The sequence below is a fragment of the Staurois parvus genome, unplaced genomic scaffold (genome assembly GCF_062004578.1).
Source record: "Staurois parvus isolate SC_StPar_1 unplaced genomic scaffold, SC_StPar_1.0 ptg000013l, whole genome shotgun sequence".
NCBI lineage: Eukaryota > Metazoa > Chordata > Amphibia > Anura > Ranidae > Staurois > Staurois parvus.
The window spans coordinates 6279441-6302450 of NW_028317809.1; the positions used below are offsets into that span (position 1 = coordinate 6279441).

Consider the following 23010-nt stretch of genomic DNA (forward strand, 5'->3'; position numbering starts at 1 on the left):
TCTATATTTAATTTATATCACAAAACCCAGAAGTGTTCAACATTTAGCAGTTTGCATGCTATTACCATAGTTTATTGAATTCTAAAGGCCAGTTTCTAAAATGTCAATGTTTTACCAGGTCTTTCTTTGATGTAAAACTTGTTAAATAGAGAACAAATAGAAATTTTATTTCATATTTTTCTCTGTTGGGTATGTGATTATCATACCCACACTTGTTACAGCTCCCTGCTAAACAGTCAAATAGAAATATTTTGCATTCAAGAAATGTGAAATCAAAAAACCATTCTATTGTTTTTGAAGAGGAACTTATCTCTGGAAGATATGCCTTTAAAAGAAAAAAAAAAGAAAAGGCAGGCATAGGGCAAAGAAATAATCACTAGTATTGCATGTGTTCATCATACAGTTGATTTTTCTCTCCACTACTGATATTGTCTCCATCAAGAACAGTGAGCAACATAGCAATGACATCACCAAATCTCACTTTAAATCACTTGAGACTAGCAATCCAAGGCAGTGGTGCTTTAGGTCTACATTGCAGATATACCGCTATGAAGGCTGTAGGTGTGAGAGTGCATAGAATCGACCACATATCAAGACGTGCAGTTCTGTTTTTCTTTAGGAAGAATTAAACACAAAAGGTAAAACGTTCAGGGTACTGCTCAGGCACCAGCAATGCTTGTAGATGTTCCCGAAAAAGGATCAGGGCCTTTCTAACCCTCTTGTATTGAACTGTATTATCTCCCTTTATTTTGTAAAGCGCTGAGCAAACTGTTGGCGCTATATAAATCCTGTATAATAAAAATAGCAAATCTTCTCTTTCTTTTTTTGTCCACTGAGGGAAACATGAACAGTCTAGTTATACTGCCACCTGCAAGAGAACTAGGCATGGGCAACAAATAATTTGTTGGCCTGCACAGGATAACTCCATCCACAACCATCATGCCTCAGTTTTCTGCTAGTATCCTAAGGGGAAGGGATGTGTTTTCTCAATATCTTGCTTTCAAAGACGTTTCTGTTATAAAGATCTGATGTTAGATTCATACCAGATAAGTTAACTCCTGGAAATCTCTTCAATTAGCCAACAAGTGCTGGTAGATTCATAATAGATAAATTAAGCCCTAGAAGTCTCTCCAGTCAGCCAATAGGTGTAGGTTTTCCCATGTTTTTGACTGGTGTTCATGCTGCAACAGTTCTGAATTTCTGGAAGTATCTACAAAAAATTAATTTAGCCCAGATATGAAAAGCTTAAAGTACAGCTTTCTGGTCAAGCAGGGCTGGTTCCCAGGTTGCTATCTACACTAATGTTTTCTCTGCTGACCGTTCCTGTCTGCAGTGACTACTTATCTGTGTTCCAGTGTACAGGTCTCTGCTATTCAGGTCAGATCACTATATCTGGGGTGTCTGTACCAAGATACCAGTTCAGAGCTGAGACCATTTTTTTCTGTTTCCATCTCTGCAACTCCGATAAGATCAAACTGTATTTTTTCTCCTTCTGTAATTAAGAAAAGTCATTTTCATTTCTCCAGGACTACAAAATGAAGTTTCACTTCTTGGTGTACTCCTCTCCTTCCTGTGTCACCATATAGATAAACAGATCTCCATGTAGCCTTTTTGGGTCTTCTGTAACTAGGTGTTATTTTTGCAGTTCCTGTGTTCCACAGTTGTAGTTTTTCTAACCTGTTTACTGTTTCTATACCCAATTGGAGCATTCACCTCATCTAGGATTACTCTGTATGTCTTCATTTCATTCCAGAAATTTCCAAGAGAGTCAAGAAGGTCTGTCTTTTCCACCCCAGCACCAGGGAGGCTTTCTGGCTTCTATGGACATAGAGGCTGCATACCTACATTTTCCCATTTTTTTCCCAGTGCATCTGAATTTCCTTTGCTTTTCTATGGGAGTCTACATCACCAATTTGGGGCCTTACCTTTTAGCCTCTTGTCTCCACCTTTGGTGTTTACCAATGTGCTGGCCTAGTATTATGCATACTGTGCTCTTTTGGAATCCCCATTTCAGGATGAACTACTAGGGAACAGTCAATAGAGGCTCTCTTGGACAATGTGGTCTTGACAGTTGAGATGTTGGAGCCGCTAAGTTTGATTCTACTCCCTTAGAAATTGTTGCTGGAATCAGTATCTGGGTCTAGTCCTGGACACAACTTAGGTCAGAGTCTTTCATCTATTGGAGAAGCTTCAGATTCTTGGATCTCAGATTTTGGTTCTCCGGTCTGGGAGTTATCTGCCCTTTCCCTTTTGCAGGAGGGTCTTGGGCCTGATGGCAGTTTTCCTTTCAATCAATTTCATTTCATTCCAGACCTCTATAATGTGACATTCTGGGCACAATTCACTAAAGCTTATCGCAAGAGTTAAGTCAGTCACATGACCACACATCGCATGCCATACTGAAAGTGTCAATTCACTATTGCTAGTATGCGGTATTTACCGAAAATGGAAAAACCACTCAGTAAATACCACATAAAAGTACCTTTAAGTCAGTTCACAAAAGTAAATAATTAAATGCATGCGGTAATTAAATAGTGGTCCAGGCATGCGGTATGTACTGGTATCTGTCAGTATTGTCCTGGGCTGTTAAGGAATGGGTGGCCGCCGAGTCCTTAACAACCTATGAGTCATTAGCTGTCAACGGGGTTCCCCACTGACAGCTGAATGTAAAAAAAAAAAAATTGACGGCAATTAAAAAATAATACAAAAATGGCATGGGGTTCCCCCCTCCTCCATCCATACCAAGCCCTTCAGGCTACATGCCCTTAACATGGGGGGGTGCTTTGGGGTGGGGGCGCTCTACCTCCCGAAACGCACCTGGTCTCCATGTTGATGGCTGTTTAGGGTCTGCGAGGAGCCCCCCGCCCCAAGGCACCCCCCCCATGTTGAGGACATGTGCCCTGGTATGGTTCAGGAGGGGGGCGCTCTACCCCCCCCCCCTTCCTGACCTGCCAGGCTGCATGCTCGGATAAGGTACTGGTATGGATTTTGGGGGGAACCCCACACTTTTTTTTTTCTTGGCATTTTTTAAATTGCTGGCAATTCTTTTACATTCAGCTGTCAGTGGGGAACCCACGTATGGTTTTCACTACTAAAATACCGCATGACTTGGTAAAATAACGCATGCGGTATTTTAGTAGTGTTTTTTTGTGAATTCAAATGTTTTTTTTTAAAAAAAATACTATGCTGTATCCTACCGCATACTCTGTTGCAGTAAGGTACCGCTTGGTGAATTGTGCCCTCTGTCACCATGAGATGTCAGTTTAGCCCCAGAATAGAAAGATTTGTGTGACACTTAGGTCCAGGATATCCTTTGGTGGTCAGGATCACAGCTTTGATATAGGAGAGTCCTTTCTTTTTGAAGATCCTCATGATAATTGCCAGGTTATCGAGCTGATGAGGAGAGGCAGTGTTCTTGTTGGTGCAAGGGACTTGGTCTTCATCAGAATGTCATCTCCCAATCAACATTATAGTTTTTTGGGTCTTTGGGCTCTCTGCAGCTTTGGGCCACTGTGCTGAAAGATCATTTAGTCTCAGTTCAGTCAGACAAGGCAAACCCATACTCCATATTTATGGTCATCGGATCAGTTTCCACCCTTTGCTGTCAAGAAGCAGTCTACTAGATCTGTTAGTGCTCTTTGGTCATTTTGATACCTAGCAACCTTTCTAAGTTTTCAAGGCTACTATCAAATGTTTTTTGTGTTCTATCAGGTGGATATTCAGTCCTTATCTGATGCAAGCTTCACACTTTCAATCCCTTTGCTTGCAGCTGAAAGAGCGTCTGTCTCTAGGTTTTCTTGGGTCTGTCAGGTTTGCTTTGTTGCTATGTTTTCCACTTCCTCTGTTGGACTGCCTTTGGACCAACCAACAGTCCAAGAATTCCTGTCTCCCTCAATGAATGAGAAGGAAAATAGGATTTTTGTATGTACTGTAATCTCCTTTTGTTGGAGCCCATTAAGACACAGGTCCCGCTCCTCTTTATTTTCATGATTTCAGGACTACTTTGCTAGAATAGTGAGACGTGACAGTTGTGGGTAGGATTATTCTGTGCTGACCAATAGCTTTTTTGATATCACTGTTCAATTTCTTCTGTAGGTAGCAGTATAACCCAGTCTAAGAATTCCTGTGTCCCTCAATAGACTTAAATTATTTTACCATGCGTGCAAAAAATTTATTTATTTATTTATTTATTTTTAAATTTAGCCCCGCTTTAAGCTTTCCAGCACTTCATGTAACTGTTTGCCAAAATCACACACTGGTATTTTGGTCTGTAGAGGCAAGATGTTTCTCGTGTAGTTCCCATCTCTGCTTTCCCTGGCCCCTTCTTGAGCTTGGCATTTCTGATCTTATACTGCAGCTTGAAAAGTGTCACTATTAGTGGTCTATCATATAATATATATATATTAATTGTTACAAATGAGAAGTCTAGCAGATAGATTAATGGGAAAGTACATGCAGCCTGGGATTTTATGTGCACAGTTTTTACCAGTGAAGTCCCTGACAGACAAAAAGACGATGAATAATTCAAGCAAAATGTTGTTAAAAACTTGGATGTTGGGCGTTTAGTGGAGTTAAGAAACAAAACAAAACAAAAAACAGATACTGGCTTTTGTGTTTGTGTAAATTTTCTGTTCAGTTTTATTATGAAATTCATTTTGTTTTGTCAGCTGGACAAGTTGTAAATCAAATGAATCAGAGGCTACAGTCTGGGTTTACGGAGGCCGAGGTTTTGAGGATATTCTGTGACACATGTGAAGCTGTTGCAAGACTTCATCAGTGCAAAACTCCAATTGTGCATCGAGATCTAAAGGTAGTTTTCTTATTTTTCTTTTCTGATTTGTATATTCAGCATATACTGTACCATCACACACAGCAGTAACAGGAAATTGGGGGTATGCGGCTTACTAAAAACATTTGTGCTATATGTATGCGTGTTTTATATATACACATACACACACAAATGAGACAATTTTTGTATTTAATTAGTTGGAAAATGAGAGAATGCTTTACTCTAAAAATTGATGTTTTGATTTTCCCAAAACCAAATCTTGAATAGAAGGATACATTTATGTATATTTAAAGTAGAACTCAATGAACAAACTCTTCCATTAAAATACACTGCTCAAAAAAATAAAGGAACACTTTGAAAACCGATCAGTGGGGAAAAAATATCATGATGGATATCTATACTAATATGGACTGGGTAATGTGTTAGGAACGTAAGCATGCCCCATTGTTTGTAGGTTGATAATTTTCATTTCCATCAGAGGACTGAATTCAAAGACACCCCAAAAATCAAAGTGAAAAAATTATGCAGCCGGCTAGTCCATTTTGCTGAAATTTCATTGCAGCAACTCAAAATGAGTTCCCCCACATGCTTGTATGCATGCCTGACAACGTCGAGGCATGCTCCTAATGAGACGAAGGGTGGTGTCCTGGGGTATTTCCTCCCAGATCTGGACCAGGACATCATTGAGCTCCTGGACAGCCTGAAGTGCAACCTGGTGTCGTCGGATGGACTGAAACATGATATCCCATAGCTATTCTATTGGATTTAGGTCAGGTGAGCGTAGGCTCCATTCAATGGTATCAATTCCTTCATCCTCCAGGAACTGCCTGCATACTCTGACCACATGAGGCCGGCATTGTCATGTACCAGAAGCAACACAGGATCCATTGCACCAGCGTAGGGCCTGACAATGAATCCAAGGATTTCATCCCGACACCTAATTGCAGTCAGGGTGCCATTTTCTACCCTGTAGAGGTCCTTGTGTCCCTCCATGGATATGCTTCCCCAGACCATCACTGACCCACCACCAAAACGGTCATGCTGAACGACGTTACAGGCAGCATAACATTCTCCACAGCTTCTCCAGACCCTTTCACGTCTGTCACATGTATTTAGGGTGAACCTGCTCTCATCTGTGAAAAGCTCAAGGCACCAGTGGCAGACCTACCAATTCTGGTGTTCAATGGAAAATGCCAATCGAGCTCTGTGTTATGCTGGGCAGGGCCTACTTGAGGACGTTGGGCCCTCAGGCCACCCTCATGAAGTCTGTTTCTGATTGTTAGGTCAGAGACATTCACACCAGTGGCCTGCTGGAGTTCATTTTGTAGGGCTCTGGCAGTGCTCATCCTGTTCCTCCTTGCACAAAGCAAGGAGCAAATGTCAGTCCTGCTAATGGGTTAAGAACCTTCTATGTCCCTGTCCAGCTCTCCTAGAGTTAACTACCTGTCTCCTGGAATCTCCTCCATATCCCAGGAGTTTAATTGACTTGATGCTATACTCTGATTCAAAAAGTGTTCCTTAAATTTTTTTGAGCAATGTATATTCATGGCCATGAAGTATTGAAATACACTTTTCTGTGCACAAAATGTTTTTGCAAGCCCTTTTCGTAGCAGTGATATAAACGCTGATCTGTGCCTAGCCTGTTCAGAGAGGAAATCTGTGGAGAGACCCAGCAGCTCTCCCTACTACAGGCTGCCAGCAGAAAATCCAGATTGATGAATATTAGACCAGTCACTGGTCACAAGGAAAAAGAGCAGCAGTGACTGGTCTATATTACTGGAAACTCCTAAATAAAGACACACCTTCATACTGGATTACTTCAAAGATCTGACTGAAATACTCAAAAGACCCCAACATTCAAGTATTTACTTACAATCCTCTTGTATTTAGACACAGATTGTTTTGCCTGGAATTCGGCATTAAAGTACAATTGAAGTCACATACAGTTGTGTTCAAAATAATAGCAGTCAGACATCACTAACCTGATCAATCACTGTTTTTGGTAGAAATGATATTTCTACATGGCAAATAATTTACTAGCAGGTGTAGTAGAGTAATAGAAATCCAACAGACCCAACAGTCATGACATGCATGTTGCTGATTCTGTGTAATTGAATCACTAATTGAAAGGGGCATGTTCAAAATAATAGCAGTGTGGAGTTCTATTAGTGAGGTCATTCATTCTTTGAAAAACAGGTGGCACTTATTGCCCTTATTTAAGGAAGGAAGGCAGCAAATGTTGTACATGCTGGTTACAGTGCATTTCTCTCTGAAATTCTGAGAAAAATGGGTCGTTCCAGACATTGTTCAGAAGAACAGCGTACCTTGATTAAAAAGTTGATTGGAGAGTGGAAAACATATAAAGAAGTGCAGAAAATGATAGGCTGCTCAGCTAAAATAATCGCAAATGCTTTAAAATAGCAACCAAAACCTGAAAGACGTGGAAGAAAGCGAAAACCTACCATTCGAATGGATAGAAGAATAGCCAAAATGGCAAGGACTCAGCCAACAATCAGCTCCAGGAAGATCAAAGAAGGTCTAAAGTTACCTATGAATACTGTTACAATTAGAAGACGCCTATATGAAGCCAAGCTATCTGCAAGAAGCCCCTGCAAAGTCCCACTGGTGAAAAAAAGACGTGCTGAAGAGGTTACAATTTGCCAAAGAGCACATTGACTGGCCTAAAGAGAAATGGCGCAACATTTTGTGGACTGATGAAAGTAAGATTGTTCTTTTTGGGTCTAGTGGCCGGAGACAGTTTGTCAGACGACCCCCAAACACTGAATTCAAGCCACAGTACACTGTGAAGACAGTGAAGCATGGTTGTACAAGCATCATGATATGGGGATGTTTCTCATACTACGGTGTTGGGCCTATTTATCGCATACCAGGGATCATGGATCAGTTTGAATATATCAGAATACTTGAAGAGGTCATGCTGCCTTATGCTGAAGAGGAAATGCCCTTGAAATGGGTGTTCCAACAAGACAACGACCCCAAACACACCAGTAAACGTGCAACATCTTTGTTCCAGACCAACAAGATTGACGTTATGGAGTGGCCAGCCCAATCCCCGGATCTTAATCCAATAGAAAACTTGTGGGGTGACATCAAAAATGCCGTTTCTGAGGCAAAACCAAGAAATAGAGAAGAACTGTGGATTGTAGTCCAATCATCCTGGGCTGGAATACCTGTTCACAGGTGCCAGAAGTTGGTTGACTCCATGCAACACAGATGTCCAGCAGTTCTCAGAAACAGTGCTTATACAACTAAATATTAATTAAGAGATTCAAAGGAAAGTGAATGTAGTTATATAATGTAGTTTTATATAATGTAGTTATATAGTGAATGTTTGAGTTTGTAAAGAAGAATACAAACACTGCTTTTTTTTTGAACAGTCTAATATTCACTTTTCTTCAATTTTTTTTAGAGGAACAACACAAATTTGATATATTTTTCTTCATGTTTTTAATTGGAATAGAATGTGTAGTGTTCCCAATGCATTTGTGTGTATGGAAATAAAAGCTATTAGAAGGATTTTTAGCTTTATTCACTTTTTTTCAATACACTGCTATTATTTTGAACACAACTGTACATAGATACGCAGGTATCATATGCAGTCTGAGAGACATTATATTAGCTACTTCCATCTTCATAGTCTCACGTCCATTATCTTGTTTAGGGATGAACTGCTTCCGAGATGTGAGCGGGCCCCTGCACACAATGCAGGACTGCAAGTCCTGCATTGCATAAGATGATGTTGGTGAGCAGCAAAGGAAAGAGGATCCAGGGAATCATTCTTGCAGCTGGGAGGCATCCTGCCATTGTTAAGAATATGGATAGTGTTACTGTTTATTCCTTACTCCTGGACTAAACAAGGAGTGCCTGGAGTTGGGCTTTGAAGATTTACAACAAGATGAATGTTCACATGTAACATTTGTGAATAGATGCTTGTAAAGTAAAATCATTTTAAGTGGATTTGCATTTGATTTTGGTAATTTAACTTAGCAGTTTAAGTATTCCCCTTTCATCCTTGCTGATCCATTGTTTTACCAATATCCCCAATCCTGTAGAATTTTACACTTTTGTTTGGGTTGATTTTCTGTTCCTATGGCTGCATGATGTGGTCCCTTTTGGCAGCCTCCTATGGAAAAATTGGATAAATCATTATCTGGCCTACTCACTCCTAAAATCTTAAAAAATGTGAACCTCGCCTATCTGAAAAAAACTTCTGGTTACCCATAAGCCCTCGTTGTCCCTGAGAGAAAAGAAAATTACTCCTCCCAGAGTGGTGTTAAAACATTTTTAACTCATTTATTCTGTCATGCAACGCCCATAATATGGAACTCAACGCTTTTGCGATTCATAAACCATGCAATCATCTTGAATAAAAGCAAATTGAGTTTAAAGTGCATGTATAGCCAGAACTCTCTTTTTTTAGTTTGGATAACGTAGGGAAGACTTGAAACGCCTGACTGTTTATTTTTTGCTGTCTGTGTATCCCTGGGGAAATGTCCCTTCATTTCTGTCCCAGAGTCTGAGCAGGATGTTAAGGTTTTCTCCGCTTAGACCATCGTCCCCAGAACAGTATTCCCCATTGGAAGATTTCCACCTATCTTTGGATCTGGGGACAGCTCTAAAATTTTGGATATTACCTCACTTTCTTTTTTTTTGCAACAGTAGTCACCAGTAAAAGTGTAATGGTAAACTTTCCCAATGGGACACACAGCAATACAAATTTGGCAGAGGGTTTACCTCTTTCACTTTCTATCATAAAACAAAATGTGGGTTGCCAGTCTGTCGTGTCAACCTAAAGACTTGGTGAGTCACTCACCCAGAACAAGTGTTTAGAAAATGAGTTCTGACATTCCTCTGAGTTCACATGCTTACATATAAATATAGAGCCCAATGTTTTCAGAAAGAGGTTAACAATAGAAGCCTGTATTACTTCATAGTGCTGTCAGTACAAGTTTCCCTTAAGGCATCAAAGAGATAATGAAGGCATTTTTTTTTTAAATAACAGACATGTCATACTTTGTGCAGTGGTTTTGCACAGAGCAGCCCCGATCCTCCCTGGGTCTCTCGACTGTGCTCCTGGCCTCTCCGTCCTGCCAAAGTGCCGTAGAGCAAGCATCTTGATATGGGGGCACCAAAGTTGGCTCACTCCCAAGCTGCTGCTCTGCGTGTCCATGCACACACAGAGCTGCGGCTTGACCCTGTACCCTCTCTCTCCTCATTGCCTCACTGACTTTGATTGACAGCCAATGGCTCCCACTGCTGATTCAGCCAATGAGGAGGCAAAGTACCCGGAAAGCCTTGGCTATTGTGCACAATCGCTGAATTGAGATGGGGCTCAGGTAAGTATTAGGGGGGCTGGTGGGGGGGAAGGGTGTCCTCTGGTGAACACCAAAGGTTTTTTTACCTTTTATGCATAGAATGTGTAAAGGTAAAAATCCTTGAGACTTTACAACCCCTTTAAGACCTCGGTCACACCAATCAGACTTTGAAATCGTGCGACTTCACTTCATGAAGTTGCACGATTTCAAAATAGAATGTCAGTGCGACTTCAGGTGTGATTTGCAAGACATTTGTGCACAGATGTCTATGCAAGTCGCTCCTGAACTTACAAAAAAAGTAGCGCACCACTTTCAAAATCGGTTTGACTTCACCAGGTCGGAATCGCTGATATGACCGCTTTAATTGCTGACCATATGGTACAACTCGTCATGCAATTTGACGCTATCAAATCACATGACAAGTCGCACCGGTATGACCGGGAACTAAAGCTGTGCAGAGTTTTTAGCTCAATTGCTCTTTCTCACAAAATTCTATTATGCAATTGATACTTCTCACAACATCCCATTTCACGACTGGTTCCTAATAAAAATAAGTTGCAAACTATTGTGCAAATTAGAGGAAGTTTTTTTCTGGATATGAAATGTATAAAATCACTATTTATAAGCATCATTTGTGTTTGTGATTCAAAACCAGTTATAATCTGTGTTCAGCAGCATATGAAAATTTGTTTTTCTTCATCTTCAAGGTTGAAAACATTCTGCTAAATGACAGCGGGAATTATGTGCTATGTGACTTTGGTAGTGCAACAAACAGATTTCTCAACCCTCAAAGTGATGGAGTAAACATAGTAGAAGAGGAAATTAAAAAGTAAGTTTACAACATTTATTGTCCTTAGGGCAAAACAAACGTAACTTAACTTGTCTTTTTTATATGTAGACTTTTCATAAAGTGCAAATACAAGAAAACATAAAACGTAACTTGAAAGTGGCTTTTACATTCCTTTTTCTAAGTGGAATTTCAGTCACACTACAGGGGACACGATAGCCTTCAGATAAATGTTTTTTAATAACTGTAGGTACCTTAACATGGGTCTACAAACTTTGCTTTTAAATCAGGAAGTTTTGCTTGGCACATGTACATGTTCAACCTGCATCAAAGTAATCTCTGTCTGGCCATTCTAAAGACTGCCAATTACTTGCGTTTGCATTGTGCAGTTGGGGGACAGCTCTTCTATATCCTGTAGCAGCATCTCAACCAGAGATAGGAACCACGGTGCCCTGGGTAAAACCAGGTATCTGTACTATCTGTGCCAGTAGTATGAAGATTTAACACACTGCACAATGGAAAGGCAAGGGTTAAGCTTGTGGTTTTTTTTTTTTTTTAAGTATAGGCAAATATTACAGTTGTACAATACAGATTCAAAAGGTATTCAAACATATTTAGCAATACTCATGCAACCCAAATAGTACGAGCAAAATAAAATATAGTGCCAAAAGAAAAGGTGGAGAAAGTATGGTGATCATCAGTTGTCACAAGGCATAGAGAGCAATTACAATGTCAAAACTGTCCTTTCTACAAAAGCCCCCAGACTACAGTGAGATATCAGCAGATGTATATAAATTGATTATGCATCACATGGGATGTCAGACATTTTAGGTCAGTTCAGCGGAGGATAAAATATTTGGGTGAATGTGTAAGACAGTTAAACCATCTGTCAATAAAGCACATAAAAGTAGCAGAGGAAGTAAAAGGAAGAAAGGAAAAAAAAAATAAAGTTAAGCAAATAAAAAAAAAAAGGGGGAAGGGGGGTTAGGGGGGAGAAAGAGGGGTAGAAGGGGGACATAAAGGGGGACCATGGGAGGAGCCCAGGAATGTTGGGGGCCTTAAGACCTTATCAGAGACAAAGGACTCAAACTCAAGACGAATATCTAAAATGAGACCATACTGTCCACATAAGTTTGAACGAGTCAGAGTTATCTTCATCCCATGCAATCATCCGTTCCATGTACTCAGTCTTGTCCACTTCACAAGCCCATTTCGCCAGCGATGGAGCTTCAATCTGGCACCACCGTCGGGCTATCACAGAATGGGCCTCTGTGATAAAGTGCCTAAGTAAGTTCTTTTTAATTTGTCTAAAGAAGCCAGGCAACACTGACAAAATGGTTGGGGACAAAATCATAAATATACCTTAGATTTACTGTATTGTGGGTCATGGTGCCAGTCTCCTGTAGGCAGCGCCAGAAGACAACAGACAGCTGGGTCAAATTTATGCAAAATGATAGGGCATCGATACCACCTAGATAAGATCCTATAATTGCGCTCTTGAGAACATACCGACAGTTTGTATAACACAGCCAATATCTTGTCCCAATCCATATCATTTTATTGGACACAGCTGATCACGTGGTAAACGGCCGCTGTGATTGGCCTTTTACCACATTATGTAATCAGCTGTGTCCACTGGACACAGCGATCATGGAGATCGCCGGGGGGGCACGCAGGAGGGTGCGTTTTGGGACGACGTCATATGACGCCCTCCTAGAACTGGACAACCGCGCTGTAGCAGTCATTTGGCTATAGCGTGGTTGGCAAGTGGTTAAGGGTATTATCCTTAGCCTTCCTGCCAGGGGTCAAGCCCACCTGATCAAGATGTACAAGATAAGGGATCAGAGGCGTAAGTCAGTTAGCAATCATTTTGGAATACATCCGCATTTCTATATTTGTAGGGAAATGGGGCGATAGCAGGATCTTTACCCGGTGTGTGCAATACTCTGATACGGGCTTAGAGTGATTGCGTCGGAAAGGGGAGTCCGCCGAGACTGTATTGAATGTTTTGGTAAAGAGTGGGGTGAGGAGATCTCGAAAAGTTTTGTAAAAGCGGGCCGTATACCATTCTGGGCCTGGACTGTTATTGTTTTTAAAGGAGAGTACCATAGCAAGTTCTTCTGTAAAGGGCTTTTAAAGTTCTTGTACCATCTCTAAAGGAATAGTGGAAAGAGTAGGAGTCAATTGGACAGGAAGGTAAGTTTTATATAGAGTTTCATAAAAAGAACAAAGTAAGCCAATAATTTCTGTTAGGCATATAGGTAAGTAGGCCATCTGAGCATTTGAGTTTCTGGATAGAAGCAATGCTATTCTTGGCATGTAATGCCCTGGCCAACATCCACCCAGGTTTGTTAGCATCTACAGAAAACAGTTTACGCAGATTTTCTTTAACCGCTTTTCCGGCACCCTGTAGCAGATATACTGCTACAGGGCAGCAGGGGTGCGCAAAATCATGCATATTTACATGATTTTGCATTTCAGGGTAGGGAGTGCGCACTCCCTACCCTCGCAGCTATTCGCCTCGGCTGTCAATCACTGGGTCCCGGCCGCCACCTGGTGATCACGTAGCATTATCAACGGAGGGAGAGAACTGTATGTAATCAATACAGTTCTCTCCCCTGTCCGCTCCTGCACACTGCTTTAAATGGTTCTGCACAGCAGAGCCATACAAAGCAGTGTGCTTACAGTTGAAAGCACTAACACAGCACACAGTTAACCCTTTGATTGCCCCACATGTTAACCCTTTCTAGTACAGTGTCTGTGCTTTTTAGTAGCACTGATCACTGTATTGGTGTCACTGGGGATGTCCGTGACACCAAGTCAGTCCCCCCCCCCCCCCCAGTGTCAGTATGCCCGTCGCAATCCCGCTATAGGTCGCTGATCGTTGCCATTACTAGTAAAAAAAAAAAAAAAAATCACAGTATATATACTGCCATTTGTAAACGTTATGACTTTCACATAAACTAAATTTACATGTATTGGGATATTTTAATTTTTTTTTAGCAAAGACATGTAGCAGAATACATTTTGGCCTACATGTATGACAAAATTAAATTTTTTTACTGAATATGTTTAATGGCAAAAAGTCAAAAATATTGCTTTTTTTTCTCTCTAAATTGTCTGTCTTTTTTTTTCTTATAGTGCAAAAAATAAAAACCGCACAGGCAATCAAATACCACTGAAAGAAAGCTCTATTCATAGGGAAAAAAAGGACGTAAATTTAATTTGGGTGCAGTGGTACGGTCATGCAACGCTGCGCCGTAACACAAAAAATGGCCTAGTCAGGAAGGGAGGTAAATCCTCTGGAGGGCAAGTGGTTAGTTTTCTGGTCCAGTAGTTCTAAAATTCGGAGTCTAGCATCAGACAGTGCAAGCATGGTAGTGGGAGACTGACTCCTCTTATGAGAGTTTTCCAATGTGGAGATGCGGTTTGAGAAATCCACAATCTGAGCAAGACATTCCCTCTTAAAGCAGAGCTTTACCCAAAAGGGGAAGTTCCGCTTTAATACTTTGCCCCCCCCCACCTCCACTCCCCATCAAGGGTTAACACCGCTTCCGATCGCCTAGGAGATCGCAGTGGAAGTGGGAGCGGGTACCTGTCAAATTCGGGTACCCGCTCCCACTTCCACTGCGATCTTGTAGGCGATCGGAAGCAGAAGTTGTCCTCCCTCTCCATAGTCTTCTGGGACACGTGACAGGGCCAATCACAAAGTGCAGCGCTTCTCGTGCATGCGCAGTGGGCACCCGGCTGTGAAGCTACAAGCTGTCACAATCAGGTGCCCACACTAAAGATGCTGGTGCCAGGGAAAGAAGACGGCCAGTAAAACCAGCGGCGGTGAGGACACCGCTGGAATGAGGGACAGGTAAATGTCTGTAATTTACAAGTCAGCAGCTACAGTTTTTGTAGCTGCTGACTTTTATTTTTTTTTTTTTTAGCTGGAACTCCGCTTGAAGTCTGGATACATGCTTCATAAAAAAGCCCTGAACCACACACTTTAATGCCTCCCAATTAATAGGGGCAGAGGTATTGTCTGCTTCTTTTAATCTGAAAAAGGGATCACTTTAACAATGCCATAGTCGGTACCATGGAGATATATGCTTTCTGTCCCTGACCCATCCCTGTACAATATCTATGCACGGGTGTGTGACGCATAAGGTGCTAGAGTTATATGGCCGGTAATAAATACTCAGTTAACCCTATTCCCTTGGATACCTGGCTCAAAACTCTTTTGACTTGCTTTGCATTTAAAGAAACCTTTTCCCTAGAATGACACTCTGTAGTAGTTCTGACTTTTGCATGTTGTTCAAGCCAGATGCACATTCCCAGCGCAGAGTTAAACAAAGGCATAACAGATGCATGGTTTTAAAATACATTTCTAGGTTCTGCTGGCCTGTGTGTGCACACTCTGTCTTTCTCTCAACAGCAAGTGTGGTAGCAGGCAGGGAAGGGGCATGAATTAGTTGAAAACCGCAACTGGGAAGGCAAAAGCAAGGATCTAACACTCCCAGAAGTATTGGATTCCTTTTTAACTTGCGGCACCAGTAAGATGAGGAAGAAAAATTGATTTAAAGAGAAAGTGGGGACATAAGTAATATTTTACCTCTTGAAGGCTTTAAAGTAAAAAGTGAGATCTGATAAGTCTCCTTTACAACAGTGATTCCTGGTTCTTTCTTTTTTTTTTTTTTTTTTTTTACAATAGATGGTTAACCGTTTCAATACCAGGCAATTTTACACCTTCCTGCCCAGGTCAGTTTTCAGGTTTCAGTGCTCTCACACTTTGAATGACAATTGCGCGGTCATACAACATTGTACCCAAACTAAAATGTTATCATTTTCTTTACACAACTAGAGCTTTCTTTTGGTGGTATTTAATCACTGCTGGGGTTTTTATTTTTTGCTAAATTAATAAAAAAAAGACCAAAAATTTTGAAAGAAACACGTTTTTCTTAGTTTCTGTTATAAACGTTTGCAAATAAATAATTGTTCTTCATAAATTTAGGCCGAGATGTATTCTACTACATGTCTTTGGTGAAAATAACCCAAATTAGGATGTATTTTTTAGTTTGTAGGAAAGTTATAGAGTTCACAAACTATGGTATAGATCTGAAAATTGATCAATCCTGAAGTACTGACAGCCAATCTAATTTCTTGAGGTCTAAGAATGTCAGAACAGTACAGATATCCCCCAAATGACCCCTTTTTGCAAGGTAGACAGTCTGACGTACTTCATAAGAGGCATGGCGAGTTTTTTGAAGTTGTATTTTTTTTGTCATAATTTTTCGTAAAATGAAAAAATTAAAAAAATTAGTTTCACTATTTTTTTTTTTTACATATTGTCACCAGTGCAGTACAGCGTCATCATATAACTGGCATGGCGGTGATCAGGGACACTGACTGGTGACAGTATGAAAAAAATATATAATTTTTTTTATTAATTTTTTTTTTTTTTTAAGATTTGTTTTTCATATTTCACTATGACCAAAGTAGTACAGTGTTACCATAGTAACATTGTACTACTTTGGGGAAGTGATCTGTATTTTTTTTTTACACAATTTGCTTATAGCAAAGAATTACTTTGCTATAAGCAAGCATTTACCTGAATGACATCGATTCATTCAGGGTTTTTTTTTTGTTGTGCTTAGCTGTGATTTGGCCACAGCTAATCACATGACATGTGCATGTGATTAGCTGTGACCATTCACAGCTAGACACTAGTATACAATGGATGGCATGAATGAAGCCATCCATTGTATACAACTGTCATGTGACCTGCTGTGATTGGTCACAGCAGGTCACATCGTACCGGCAACGGGGGCTGATACTCAGATCTGTCATTGGCCGTGTCCGAGGTACACGGCCGGTGACAGATCGCGCCGCTGTGCGGCTCTGCAGGAGCGCAATCTGCGCATGTGCGGGAGGATGCTATATGGCGTCTACCCGGAATGCTGATGACATTTGCCGGTTGCCATTCGGCCATAGGGCGAGCGGTAAATGGTTAAGGTAGCTAACTGCAGTTAAAGCTATTCAGAGCTCTGTATGACCACCCTGTGATAAATCTTGGTTAGTGTTAAGTAGACATGAAGATTGTGATAGATACTAACCTGATAAAAACCTGCAGGCGACAGTCAATAGGAGAGATGGGTAGTAGTGTCATTTACAAATGTTACCAGGGCTAAATATCTGTTTTTGTTCCATAATCTAAGATTATAGTTTGGATAAGCATAGAAGTAACTGTTGACAGAAAAGTGGTAGAAGTCTGGATCTGAGAGCTGACCGTGCTGGTGGTTTTTTACTGTAAACAGATAAGAAAACATGTGCATGATGGACTGGACTAGGAATGCATTCCAAGTTTACAAACTGGATCACAAACTAATCTCATCCCTCCAAAAACAGTAGTACTTTTGTTTTGGTTTTGATTTTTTTGTCATTTTTTCCACTAATCTATTAATGGCCAAGTGACAAGACCAGTGTAATCCATAATTTTGTATGTTTAGTGAAACCAGTGTCACTTTTGAAGTACATATTGTTGTTGGGTGCCCTCAACTGTTTTCACAGGCTATATCTAAATTCCCTGTGCCTTCCCCTGTTTTGCTTCTATGTGCTAAGCTAGTCATAGACTGTTAGTTTGTGGGCAGCACAGTGGCTACCCTGTTAGCACTTCTAACTGGCAACACTAGGGTCATTGGTTCGAAACCCAACCACAGCACCACCTGCCTGTAATTTGCATTGAATTCTCCTTGTGCTTGTGTGCGTTTCCTCCAGTAACTCCGGCTTCCTAGCACACTCCAAAGATATGCTAGTAGGTTAATTGGAGCCTGTCTAAAATTGGCCCCAGTATGTGTATGTATGAATTTGAGTTATGGACCTTAGATTATACACCCCCTGAGGGTTAGGGACTGATGTGAATGGTTGATTGAGATAGATAGATATATATATATATATATATATATATATATCTATCAATCTATAGATATAGATAGATATTACATTCACATCTGTTCCTAACCCTCAGGGATATATATATATATATATATATATATATGTGTGTGTGTGTGTAAAGTGATGGCGTTATATAAGTATCTGCAATAATAAAATGTTTTTTTTAATTCAGCCAGAACACACAAAAATAAAATCATCCATCACACAAGCATAGTGCATGCAGGCATCTACCCCCCCCCCCAACAAGACATTGCATTCTGACAGCTGCAGCCACTGATCGACAAACGTTTTTCAGCATGTCCGCTCAGCAGAAGTCAATCTAGCGACCAACTTCTGTCTAACAGAGAGGGCCCTGCACAGATCAAAATTCCACAGGCTTCTGTTGAATCAGATGAATTTTGATCTGTCTATGCACACTTTTACATGTGTCTTGGTTTAGGCCCTTTTCACCTGGGGGAGACTCCATTTAGCTCAGTAGGAGATCTGTCTGCTGATCCCCTGCTGATCAGAGTAAAGTGGGCCGATGACAGGTCTGTGTCCACTCAATTTACGCAGAGCGGACACAGACAGAGCCTGCTCTGCTCTATGGGTGCCCAGGAATAAACAGACTCTGTTATCCGTTTACACCCACTCTGCCCTCCGACATGATCTGCATAGACAGAGGGGGATGGATCCCCTTTGGTTTTTTTAGCAGACCAGGTCGGATTGGAGGTAAGCTGGTGTACACGGACACAATTCCGTTTATATCTGCCAGTCCATAGGGGTGATTGGAGGATCTGATCAGGTCTGCCTGAGCTATTTGGACCCTTTGTGTGATAGGTGCCTTGTTGTAAAGACCCCTAACTTCTTTGATAATTTAATTGTATTGTCATTAGAAACATGCTTCTTATGCTGCCTAGCATACTACACTGTCTCCTAAATTCCTCATTCATTTGTCCACTGCCACTCTAAGGTGTAAGTTCAGGATCAATATGGCCATTGGGGCCATAAATATCAAATTGTTACATGTTTCACAGTTAATAAAAATGATCTAGCAATAATCAGCTAGATATCTTTTAGTGATAGTCTGTGTGCACACTATGCATTTCCTGAACCTAACAGGATTTTGACACCTTCTATGTGGTTTAGTAGTTACAGTAGCTCTACTCAGCTTTGCACATCTACCAGATGCTTGCCATATGAAGAAAGTGCTGATGAAAGAATAAACTCATGAATACTGCTGTGGAATAATATCAAATACTGTACACTGTACAGTTTTTATTACATAGTTCATTTCCTGAATTATCTATAGGGGTAAAGCCAAGCTCCAACCATCTTTTAAAGTTTTTGATAGATAAAGGAACGGTTAGGACTAGCGATGAGCTCACATCCTCGTCCACACCCACTGGAGAGAGAGCCCACCAGGAAAGCTGTCACTGCACTGTGTCAAACACCTGCAGCAGAGGCATTTCTTGTACAACAGCTGCTCATGCTCCTTTTATAATTGTGGCTGCAGGTGGGGAATGGCCCTGCTGCAGATAATTGGCCCAGTACAGGTGGCAGCTTCCTGATCACATGGATTCAGATTATGATCCAAACATACTCATCCCTGTTTAGGACCTTTGGCAAAAATGTATTTCCATATTTTTCCTGTTGAGCACTGTCTTCTACTTCCTGTTTGGTGTCACTAAATCAGAGAATCAGCAGAATTTCTCTAGTGGGGACATATGCCTGTTAAAGAAGCATTTTCCTAGTACATCAATGAGAAATATAGCCTCTTTTCACTCCCAGTTTTTCCCTATTGGGGCAGGTAGTGAGGAGAATCTCCCAAACAGAAAAGGGTAAAAACCTTTGGGTTGGAGTGGAGATGGAAATTCATTTTCAAACTTAGGTGTCATAAGAGAGTCAAAATTGTTTTATAAATACATTTCCAAGCCATCTTTTTTAGCCTCTGTTAACTGGTGCATGAAAAAAAAACAACAGTAATAAATGTAAGCAACTGTGCAATACCTAAAAACGTGAACTCCCTGCACAGCTATGAGAATGGGTTGGTTTACCGTTATTTGGCAATCACTGTTTTCTTGGTTTTATGTATCCATGTTTTCTCTTTTAACCACTTCCTGACTGGCCGTTGCATATAAATGGCCGGACGGTGGCACTGCAGGGTCGGGTGGCCGTTTATAAACTGCCTCCCCGCACCCTGCTTGTGCACGCTCCTTGGGAGCGCGCAGCACCGCGATCCGGTGCCCGCTGTGTCCTCCGGACACAGTGAAACACTGATTGTCAGACAGGACCTCTGTACGAGGTCCCGATCATGTGATCACTGATTGGCCAATCAGTTATCACATGCAAAGTAGTAAGCAAGATGTCACTTGTGACATCATTGCTTACTACCTGTGAAATCTGTGAATGATCACAGAGGTCACATGGTACAAGGCTATTCACAACAGCCTTGTACCATGTGACAAGCTGTGACCAATCACAGCTCACTCAGTACTTCTCAATGAGTGCAAGAATGCACACAGAGAGAAAGAGAAATGATTGCTTTTACATCCTATATGGGTGTAAAAGCAATCAGTGTAAAAAAAAAAAATCATCACTCCCCACAAGTAGTACAGTGTCACCATGGTGACACTGTACTGCCAGGGTGACCGTATGTAAAAAAAAAAAAAAATTAAAAAAATAAAATAAAAATGTTTAAAAATTATACTTTTTGGTTATAAACTAATTTGGATTTATTTTTTTTTTTACTAAAAAGATAACGGAATAAATTTTGGCCAAGATTTATGATGAAATATTATTTATTTGCAAAATTTTATAAAAAAAACACCTTTTTTCAAAATTTTTGGACTTTTTCATTTACATAGCAAAAAAAATAAAAATCCCAGCGGTGAATAAATACCACCAAAATAAAGCTTTATCTGTCTCAAAAAAAAAATGGTAAAAAATTAATTTGGGTATAGTGTTGCATGACCGCGCAATTGTCATTCAAAGTGTGATAGCGTTGAAAGCTGAAAATTGCCCTGGTCAGGAAGGGGGTAAAAGTGTCCAGTCTGAAAGTGGTTAAGGAAGGGAGACTGTAAAACTTTTAAAAATGATAGAAAATAGATAATTGTGGTTGAAGTTTTTATGAAGCGGTGATCTACATTAATGTAAAGAGATGGAAAGTCCCATTAATTAAGAAAAAAAAGTTACTTGGAATCCTTTATTGATGATAAAGTTTTACGAATATGTAGTTTATATGATGTCTGCTTACCATCAGGTTTGTGGGATGGATAAAATACAGGTTGTGGTGGAAGCAAGCTGGTAGGGCTTTAAAATAAGCCTATGTTCTATAGTACAATCTAGTTATAATCTGTACTCAAGACAAAAAAAAGTTAACAATAGACCAAACAAAAAAAACAACAACAAAATACAACACATGTATAAAAAAATGGACAGACTCAATGGATCATTTGGTCATTTTTTTTCTGCCACCACTTTTTTGTGTTCCTAAATATGTTGCTTCTGATTTTCTTTTGAAACTACTGGTTGCATAGCTGTTGTGGGTAAGGAAACTTTAGAGAACAGTTTTCTGAAAGTTTCCAAACCCTTCTTTCTTCTACAAGGTTTTTACTGTGCATGTGCAAGTGGTGAAAAGAAGAGAAGTAGCCGTCAGGATGTAGACATAGCAGTGAATGTGGCTGGGCATAATACCAGAAGTAGGTAAGTATGCAGTTGAGAAAGGAATGGTAGCTAGGATCAGCTCAGTGGGGGGGGGGGGGGGGAAGGAGTAGGGAAACTTTCAGAAAATGTTGTTTTTTTTTTTTAACATTTACTTACCTTTTTTAAAGTATTCTTTCTTCTTGTCAAAAATATGTAAGTAGTTGGTAACTTACATCTGTGGCCAGACTATGGACGACCAACAGAAAACAAGTATGATAAAAAGTCAGATGTTTTTGTATGCTATTTCTGAGCCAGCAACTCATTGTTTATCAGACAGCTCAATGTAACAGCCAGATAGTTTTTTTTTTTTTTTTTTTTTTCATACGATGTCACACTACAAACTTTCAGACTGCATAGCCACGATAGCCATTCATAGTTGACAGGGACCCTTTTTTTTTTTTTTTTTTTTTTATTGCTAAGGTGAAACTTCATTTCCTGAATTGCAAATTGTCTTTGCCCTGGTTCACTTGTGACTTGTCATGCGATTTGACAGTTTCAAATTGCATGACAAGTCGCACCCTATTGTCGGCAATTTAACCATTCAAATTGATGTGACTCCGATTTTACGGTGCCGCACCAATTTGAAAAGAAAAGATTCCTGCACTATTTTTTGCCATTTCCAGTGTGACTTGCATAGATACTTTACTACTATTGGACCCAGAATCTACCACTCCCACTAACACTGGACATGTGTACAAACTGTGCTATCTTCTTTGAATAACCACTTGCCAACTGCACTATAGCCGGATGACAGTCCTGGGAGGGCATCCTCCCAGAACGTACCTGGCGATCTCCGTGATTGTTGTGTCCTACGGACACAGCTGATCACGTGATTTGGTAAAAGGCCAATCACAGTGGCCTTTTACCATGTGATCAGCTGTGTCCAATGACACATCAAATCACTAGTAAATGCAGTTGCCGATTCTCGGGTGCACTTTCCTCATGCTGTGATTCTCGGCTGCACTTTCCTCACGATCTCCGTGATTGTTGTGTCCTACGGACACAGCTGATCACGTGATGTGGTAAAAGGCCAATCACAGTGACCTTTTACCATGTGATCAGCTGTGTCCAATGACACATCAAATCACTAGTAAATGCAGTTGCCGATTCTCGGCTGCACTTTCCTCACGCTGTGACAGCGTGAGGAAAGTACTGCCGATAACAGACAATTGTCTGAGGATGGATCGGCACTGATGATTAGTCCCCTGATGATCAGTGCCGCCTACCTGTGCCCAGCAGTGCCAGCAGTCTGTGCCGGCAGTCAGTGCCACCCATCAGTGCTGCCCATCAGTGCCACCTCATCAGCGCACATCAGTGAAGGAGAAAAATTACCTGTTTTGCAAAATTTTATAATAGAAACAAAAAAAAAAAAAAAACCTTTTTTCATATTTTTTTGCACCAAAAGTAAGCTGTTTGTGTGAAAAAATGATAAAAATTTTCAAATTGTCAAGTGTGACAGCGCTGAAAGCTGAAAA

The 23010-nt window shown here is 40.6% G+C and overlaps 1 protein-coding gene across 2 annotated transcripts in view; it reads left to right on the forward strand.

The window, feature by feature from the left end:
- The window catches only part of BMP2K (BMP2 inducible kinase), a 231130-nt gene that overhangs the window by 117539 nt on the left and 90581 nt on the right, over positions 1-23010 (forward strand). For both annotated transcript variants that reach the window (XM_089675396.1, XM_089675406.1), the window contains exons 4-5: positions 4668-4810; positions 10833-10954. In XM_089675396.1, the coding sequence (XP_089531522.1) occupies positions 4668-4810; positions 10833-10954 (265 nt within the window). The remainder of the gene's footprint in view (positions 1-4667; positions 4811-10832; positions 10955-23010) is intronic.